The sequence below is a fragment of the Microchirus variegatus genome (genome assembly GCF_963457635.1).
Source record: "Microchirus variegatus genome assembly, chromosome: 18".
NCBI lineage: Eukaryota > Metazoa > Chordata > Actinopteri > Pleuronectiformes > Soleidae > Microchirus > Microchirus variegatus.
The window spans coordinates 8,315,085-8,324,502 of NC_139819.1; the positions used below are offsets into that span (position 1 = coordinate 8,315,085).

At 42.2% G+C, this 9,418-nt stretch overlaps 1 protein-coding gene across 1 annotated transcript; it reads right to left on the reverse strand.

Moving 5' to 3' along the window:
* Positions 1–429: 429 nt before the first annotated feature.
* atoh1a (atonal bHLH transcription factor 1a) lies at positions 430–1,747 on the reverse strand (the record flags this gene model as incomplete). The annotated part of the gene is made up of 2 exons (XM_083905151.1): positions 430–1,283; positions 1,471–1,747. 2 exons carry the CDS (start codon positions 1,745–1,747, stop codon positions 430–432), a joined length of 1,131 nt encoding a protein of 376 aa, XP_083761277.1.
* Between the last annotated feature and the right edge of the window lie 7,671 nt (positions 1,748–9,418).

Genomic DNA, 9,418 nt, shown 5'->3' on the forward strand with positions numbered 1-9,418 from the left:
TTAAAGTGCACATCAGGAACTTTTGAAGTTGCAAAAAAACAAAACACAAATATACAAAACGAATTCGCAACAACAACAAAATCATTTTAGGACATTTTTCCTTCACATTATCAAATATAAACAATTACGCATTAATGGTTTCTGTGGAAGACAGATTTTTGGTCGGAGTGACGTGGAAAATACCCGTGGCAGTGCTGCATGCATGCGCGCGACATGGCAGAGGGGTCCTTCCATCCACGTCTCCATGGTAACTGGAAATTATAGGCTATATGTGGATTGGCAGAACCGAATTAGGATTATATATACTGTATATATGTGACGTAAAAAATAATCTCGATAAAATAGAATTGTAAAAATTGAAAATGACTTTTTTGCAAAAAAAAAAGCTTAAAACGTTATATTCTCTTCATGTTGCTGTTGGAGTGAACTTTAAATATATGTGGGACTTTCATCTGTAATGAGGCGGAAAGATGGACGGTGGCTGGGCAGCTTCAGCTCGGACAGATCTTCTTCTTCGCTCGAGTGGAGCTCCATCGCGATTTCGTCAGAGTCACTGAAGTGAGAGTGCGGGGAAAACTCTCCGTCGCTCCGTGGAGACTCTTTCCTGCCGCTGACCGGAGCCATCATCGAGGTGCCGGGCCGGGACGAGGACGCGCACATGGCCTCTTCCACCAATGCAGAGAACGAACCGCTGTCGAAGGAGGAGCGGAAGCTCGTGCCGCTCACGTGCACAGGTAAAGTGCTGTTAGAGACGGACACCGGGGACGGAGACGCTCTGTCTGCGGCTGCGTCAAAACCAACAGCAGCAGAAAGCAAAATGTCACACTTTGGCGTATTATTGTTGTTGTTGCTGTTGTTGTTGGAGATGTCAGAGTTACTACTGCTACTGCTGCTGCTGCTGCTGCTGCAGGAGGAGGAGACCGGGCCTTCGAGCAGCTCAGCCAGCGCGTTGATGTAAATCTGCGCCATCTGCAAAGTTTCATACTTGGAGAGTTTCTTGTCGTTGTCCAGCGCCGGGATGACGCTGCGCAGCTCGTCAAACGCGTGGTTCAGCCCGTGCATCCGCCTCCTCTCGCGCGCGTTGGCGGCCACGCGCCTCTGCTTCTGGACCCCGTTGCCAGATTTGGTGGACGGGGCTCTGTGTCGCTCCTCGTCGGACCCGGTGACGGAGCCCTTGAGGCGGCACAGGTCCCTGACTTTGAGCGAGGAAGAGGAGGGGCTCTTGGCAGACGTTCTGTGGCTGTGAGGACTGGGATGTCCCGATGACCCCGGAGAACCGCTCTCTGAAAAAAGAAGAGGAGATTAATCCAACTGTTTTTGGGAGCAACATAAGTTAAATAAATGCATGTTTCTGGTGATAAATGAGAGCATAATGTTATTTTATTCCAACAGAACTTTGCAAACTGACATAATCAATGCTCAAACTTGGATTAAATAATGTCCTAATTGTGAATAAGCAGCGTTTCTCACCGTGGTAGGAGCCGGTGCTCGGGCAGGGCGAGTGGCGCAGGTATTCGGGTGAGGAGGCGTGTGCCGCGCAGGTGCCAGAAGGCTGCACCGAGGCCAGCCAGGCGCGTGGGTCACTGGCGCTGTCCACGAGCACCAGTCCAGGGTCGTAGCTGGACTCCTCCAGCTCCAGGTCGCAGCCTCGCTCCACGACTCTGGGAGTCTGCTGCAGCCGCGCGCCGAAAACCGCCACCGCCTGCAGCGCGTCTTTGCTCCAGTCGCTCATACTCAGGACTTCCATGTTTACCAAAAGGCGCAACAGATACAAAAAAAAAAAACACCGAGAAAAGTTCTTAAGTGGCACGAACTGTTGCACTGTCGCACTATAACGGGTCGCGTGCGAGACTCCTTCTCTGGTGTCTCAAGGCGCGGCGTCGGTTTAAAAAGCGGCACGCGCCTGGGAGCCCCCCTCCTCGCGCCGGTCGCGTGTTTACGTCCAATGAGAAGCCTCGGCAAAACCCGAGAGACGTGATTATGGCCCCCCCGAAGCCGGACTGTTTATGATAACGTAACATTTCAAGGAGTGTTTAACGCAACGGGTGGAAAGGGGAACCTCCCACAGGACGCACGTGCACGGTTGTAGGTAAGGAGCGTGGGCATGGCGCGAGGCGTGCGCAAAGCATGGGACTGAATTCCACCTGCCCGCGTGCCTCTGCCCGCATCCCAGACATTTCAGAGGGAGGAAGAAGATGGAGAGAGGGTTGTAAGGGTTAATGTGGAACCTTAACTCTGATCATAGTCAGTTAATTCAACTATAAACCGAGTTAGTTCAATATTTTCCACCAGAACCAGAACCAGAACCCACTCATACAGTAAAGACAGTCTAATCAGTGTTAAAGTAACTACATCTATGTGGTAAGAACACAATTACGTCATTAATACATACACCAAGCGTGTCATAGCATATGACACCTTATATATTTATAATAAAACATGTTTTAATTAGTTGTAAAGTAAGAACAATAAAGGGAAATGAACAAATAAAAGACCAAAACTGAGGCTTAAGTGAGCGAATATTTGCGGCTCCTGGAGCTCGCGCGCTCATTGTCAGCCCATTCTTTCGAAAAATCATCTCCAGTTTCCATTTTTCTTTTGTGGTGACTTTAAAACCTTTTGATCCAGTTCTCGGAACGCCCTGTCGGTGGAAAAAAAGGGAACGGAAACATGAGCAGGGCTCGCGCGCGCGCCCCCAACACTGTTTTCCACACTGACATGAGCTGATGTACTGGAGCTATGATGATGATGATGATGATGAGGATCATGTCACATGTCTTCACCTTGAAATGTAGTCACTAACGTTATGGGGATTTGATTTTTGTCGCCATAAGGAAGACAAGTCCCTATAATGTGACTGTATAAACAGGTCCCCACAACATAAGGAATACCAGGTTCACACACACACACACACACACACACACACACACACACACACACACACACACACACACACACACACACACACACACACACACACTTTTCAGTTATTTATAATGTATGAGTTTTCCATGTAAAACTTTGATTGGATGATGACATTCTTAAAGTTGCATTATTGTAATTTAAGAAAGAGATAAAGAAGGACAGTTGGAAATCAAAGGACAGACTGTAGTCATTTTAGAGAGAGAGGGGGTGGAAAATAAACTTTGGGACAACAAATTACAGCCATCGATGGAACCACCTTCAGTCTACTGATCAAAGCAGCCATGACTACTGAGACGCAAACGTCAGGTCCTGTACCTGGCAAGTGAACAATGGACTAATTACTGGGTGGAAATTGGCAATTAAACCTAATTACCACAGTAGATGAGGAGGATAGAAGTGGATATAGACGCTCAATGTATGAGACACAATGATCAATAAGGGTTAGGGATTATTTGTTATTATCCTGACTAAAGAGAAGCTTTATGAATCCATCACTAATTGGACATATTTTCACTATTAATTGATCAGTTTTGATTAAAGAAATCCAGATGTCACTGCTTTATTAAAGGAGCTGGGAATTGTGGGTGAAAATAGACGATCATTCCGGAGATAAGCAGACATCAGTCTTTTCTATTTTTTATTCATGAATTCATCACGGGGACGTCTTGAGGGCCAGAGGTCTGGCGCCGAGTGTCCGCCCCCTCTTCCCACCTACAAGCCCCCCGTCCAAAGGGCCGGGCAGAGCTCCTGAAGCTACCGACAGGTTGGATATTGTATCTGGCGATTATTAAAGTGTCGCGGCCACAAAGGAGACTCTATGTTCCATTGGTCACGCGCGGGGGGCTCCTCGATGGAGAGTGTGAGGAGGAGGAGGAGGAGGAGGGTGAGTCCCATTCCAGTGCACGAGAGGAGTCTGCGTGCTGCCGCTTCTCATTCTCATCTCCCGGGAGACCGAGGCTCGACGGACACGAGAGTGGAGTGAGCGGATCTGGACAGGGATTTTCAAAACTTAACTCCAAGTCTATGTCACGCGCTAAAGTGAATTAATCCTGAATTGATTTTGTTCTCGTGGAATATTACATTGAGCTCTAAAATTAAACTTCATCGCACAATATAACTGTAAATGTGATGGTGAATATGGTATAAAAGGAATATTGTCACACGTTTATGCATCAAATGAATCCAACGAATGAAATAAAGGAGTAAAACTTAGTACTTAAATTGTAATTGTTTATGGGTAAATAATGAATGAAGGACTCACATTAGGACCTAATGAAGTTTTTCTTTTCTTTTCATTAAAGCATTCATTCTACACTCTAAGAAATAAAAGTGCTAATTAGAACCAGATAAGGTTCTTTGGCTTGTTAGAACCCTTTTTGGCTCCAGGTGGAACCCGTTTGGAGGATTCTACCAAGAACCCTTTTAAAACCCTTTATTCAGGAACGGGCTTTTAAAGGGTTCTCTGGATCAAAATGGTTCTTACTCGAACGATTAGTTCTACCAAGAACCCTTGAACCCTTTCTTCAGGAAAGTGTTTTTCAGAAGCAAAAAGGTTCCAGGTAGAACCTCAGCCCTTGTAGAAGGAACTTTTTGGAACCCTTAGTCTACCAGAAACCATATTTTATAACTAAACATCATTTAAAATGCATCTTTTCATTTATGACAGCTATAAAATGAAGGTGTCTAGTAATTCTCAGTTAGGGTCATGACATTCAAGACACATAATGACTTGAACGTTAAGAAAACAGTCACTGAAAAACTCTTAAACTGTAAAAACCTGTATTTTAAACAGTATTGTCAGTAATTGGCAGCCATCAAACTGATCCAACTGTCAACAGAAAGGGTAAATAATAATCTGAAACATGCGGGGAACTAAACAGCGCCTCTATATGGCTAAAATGTGCTACTACAGCGTTGGTTCTCCATTGAACTTGACAGCAGAGGCTCTCAGCAGTGCTCTTCTATCCAACTGTTAACAGTAACATGTACTCTGGGGGCTTTTGAAGTCGTGGTCCTTTTTGATGTGAAAGACACAAAAGATGATCTCATGCGTGAGCCCAAAATCCATTTTCACACAACAAAGTCACCTAGCGAACATTATCTATAAATTATTTATAAACGGCATCTATAGTCTCCTCCTATATCTATTGGGTCAAAATATCACACTGGTAATTAAAAGGACTCCAATGGTGACGTCAATCAATGTGACTTGTTCTGGATCAGTTGGCTCTTTGTGATTTAAAAAGGTCAGAATTACACCGCGAGGTGTACATTTACACCCCCCTCATCAAAGACTGAAGAGCAGAGGTGTCAAACTGGTGGCTCGAGGGCCACATGCGGCCCACCACTTAATTTTGTGCCATAACGTAAACATGGCCCTATATATATGAATAAAAGCTTGTTTTGGTGTCTTGTTGTCCACAGTCTTTACCGATTTTGGTATATTATTAAGCATCATAAATATGTTATTATTGATGAAGTATGCATCGTTCCATATCAAAACGAACACTTTTACTTTGAAAATCCGTGGAATACGACCATGAATATCCAATATTGCGATATCATGACACAATACCGTGCTATAATTTTAAGCTCTAGACCGAACTACACTCTTAGAAATAAGGATTCCAAAAGGGTCCTTCTACAAGGGCTGAGGTTCTACCTGGAACCCTTTCCCGAAGAAAGGGTTTTTCAAGGGTTCTTGGTAACACTAATGGTTCCAGTAAGAACCATTTTGATCCAGAGGACCCTTTAAAACCCCTTTCCTGAATAAAGGGTTTTAAAAGGGTTCCAAAAAGGGTTCTCCTATGAGGACAAGCCGAAGAACCTTATATGGTTCTACTTAGCACTTTTGTTTTTAACCCTTTAAGGTACTACTCAACCATTTGGTCGACCACACTTTAAGTCATTATATCTCACTGAAAAATGCATCAAGCTGAACTCACTTGTTCTGAATGTTGTACTTTATGAATTACGCAAACCAGGTTTATTATGAACAAACATCTCAACCGTTTGGTAGAGGCCTGTATCTGAAATACTGTAGGGTTATTAAAAAAAATAAAATAATATATATATATATATATATATATATTGATTGTCATTATTGTTACAATAAGTAAAAAAAATAAAATGATAAAAAATGCAAATACATTTTTTTTCCTTTACTTTTTTTCTTGGTGCGTACCTTAAAGGGTTAAGAGTGTCGACACTCATTGGCCCCCAGGTCATGTGAGTTTGAAACCTCTGCTATAGAGGTGAATTACAACAGAATTCCCAGCTATTTTCTTTTTCTTTTAACCTCACAAATAAGGGATTCTTGAAGATAAATGCTAGTAACGCCAGGTAAATTATCCATAGAAAAACATGACCTACTAACCTACTCACCAGGGTCCAACTTATGCAGAATTGAATGCATGTAAAGGCAAAAGTGATCATTCTTTGGGTGATCCAAAGTGTGCAGGGAAAGATATTTGAGCAGAATCCTCCACCAGACAGAAGAGAGAGTGACAGTTGTATAAAGGAAGGTTCTTTCGGTGCTCTTTAAAACAAAGAGTCAAAGAGTGAGTGATGAGATGAACTTTACCTTGACGCGTCACTGGTGTGTTCAATGTCAGAGCCGAGCCCCTAAATCACAAAGAACAACAGCACACAACAGCGATTACTCACGGTTTACTGACGAGCTGAGCGTTTTTGTCTCGTCCGGCAAAGACAACAATTACAATCCCACTGTAGAAAACCTGTTTATTAGACAAATTATACACAGAAAGCTTTGCCACTTGTAACAGAGGCCCCAGTTTGTTCAGTTTTTGAATAATATGCAACACATACAACAAAATAGGCCTATATTAAATACTGTACATCGTCATTTTTTATTTTTTTATTTTTTTTAAATTATCAATTAAATCCTGTAGCTCTATGTATGAAATTAAAAATGTTAACAGATAGCGCAAGAGCAAGTTTGTGCATGCTTTCTTTTTCATCGACTTGCCACAGTTTATTTAGTCAGCAAATCATAGAATGAAAAGTCAGGACGGCATGAGAAACCTAAAAAAAAAAAAAAAAAAAAAAAAAAAGAGTTTGTGTTCATGTCGACTGTTGTCGGGCAGGACGAGGGAAAACCAACACTACAGCTCACGCGTCATGATATACTCTGTTCTTTTTGTTAAACAAAAATAGCATCGACATGTAAAATATACATTTTTTTTTATAACGTCTCTTTCATTTATACTAAATAAAACTTCTTCTTCTTTTTTGTGTCCTATGTGTCATTCAATAGCCATAACTGTAGCCTAATATAAGAAAAGAACGCCTAAGAATGCGCTTGCTTCAAAACACCGTGGTTTGACTTCTGAGTTCTCTATGCAAGATTTTTCGCGGTTTTAGTTCTTAAAGATAACAAACTTGTTCTAAACAACTAACATTATCAATTATTAATACAGTGTTAGTGAAAAAAAAAAAAAAAAAGAGAGAAAAGGTTTGGTTCCAATGTACCATTCCAATGATCTTAATGCATCGTTCCCCTTCCCTTTAGCCGCCGCCGCCCCCCAAAAATGCACCTTAATGGTCTCATTTTAATTAATTGGCACTTAAAAAACAAGTTACATAAACAGAACTCTTAACATTACAAATATGAAATAGTAGAATGTATATTTGTGAACTGGTCTTTTTTAAAAAGGCAGCCACTTGGTTCTGCTGGCCGTCGACTCGTCGTGACGTTGACCCTTAGCACGACCGCTGATTGGCTGCTCTTAAAAGTACATGGACATAAATTTGGTTTGGGAGGGTAGAACTATAGCTATAGTTGACATACTGTATAAGGCTTACACTGAAGATGCTGTGGCAATGGCTTCTCCCTAAACACAGTATCGACTCCATTTCACCACTGAAACCTGATAAGAAGTGACCAATGAACTCAAACGTTATACACCTCACACAGAATTAGCTTCTTTTTTTTTTTATCTTTAAAACACCCAGGCCATGGCAGCACTGAAATTAAGCGGAAAAACCAAGATGTAAAAAAAAAATGTTTGAATGACGAATTATGCAAAACCAGAGACTATATCACACATTTAGCAGTTTTTCAAAGTTTGCTGAGGAAGAAAACAAAAAAAACAAGCAGACTTTTTCAGAACAATGTTATTTTTTTTGTACTTCCCGACCAAAAACACATTTCACGCATTATTTAAAAAAAATAAAATAAAACAAAAAAAATAAAATAAAGAAAAAATTAAACAAAATTCAATAAAAGACATATATTAAGCATTGTCTTTCAGTTTGTCTTTTATGGTTTTTTTCTCTTTAAGGTGTTTTTTTTTTTGTATCATCCCTTTTTAGTATCCCTCTGAGAGTCAGATATGAGGATCTCACCTTGAATTGAAAAGCAGATCACACAATACAAGTGAGAAAAAAAAAAAAAAAAAAAGTCAGATCTACATACAATCACTTACAGGTCTGTTTGCACTGGTACAGTGCAGTGGAATTGACAAAGAGTCTTTAATGTGCATCAGAATGGTGACGTTTCAGGGCGATGCACCAATGGCAGAGAAGAGTTTTAAGGGTTTTTGACGCGCCAGTGTCGCGCCGTCATGGCATTTCAACAGTTTTCCGACCGACGCGCCCTGTCACTGTCAGCGTGTGTTTCGGGCTGTAAAGTCTTGGGTCTAGTCAGGCCACTTTGTTTACACCATCTTGGCGATGAGTACGCGCTTTTAAAACCAGACCAGTGTTGTTCTGAGAAAATGACAACGGACTCCCACGTAATGAAAAGGCAGAAAAAACCTGGAGAAGTGAAATCTTCCAATATTCACTGAGATGGGGGGGGGGGCCTTGTCGAAACTACAAGGGGCTGCTCTGTGCATTCCCCGGGCTACAGACAAATCTACGCTCTATTTACTGTATACCCTCATAAAATAACCACCCCATAATTTCTTATTAGTTGTTGTTGTTGCTGCTTCTTGGCCGAAGACACCACCAGTCATTTAACAATAGCAGCCCTGGAGCTCGCACGACTATAGAAAAGTTTCCCCCACGTGGTTGGAGTCGTATAAACCAAACCCTCCAGGGCGACGTTTTGGACAGTAATGGGCGTCGGGGTCATTTCAGCAACTCTCCCTCACATGAAGCAGTCCTCGTGTCGTAAAACTGAATCAATAAAAAAAAAAGATCCCCTTTCACACATATCCCCAAAATAATCCCCCAAACAACCACAAGAACAACAATAAAGCAAAGATTACACCCCCCCCCCCCACCCCTTCATCCCTTTTTGCGCCTCGTCAGCATGGTTTGCAGGAGAATACGGAACGCCCCAAAAGACCTCCATCTCCTTCTCCACATATAAAACAGAGAGATTCCTATGTACATAGATCTTTATCTTGGGCCTTTTTTTTAGCTTAGCTATTATGTATTTGATCTACCACCCCATCACTGACCCTCCTCCTCCCGCTCTTCCTGCTCCTCCTCTTCCTCCCGCCACAACCACATCCATAGCAACTCC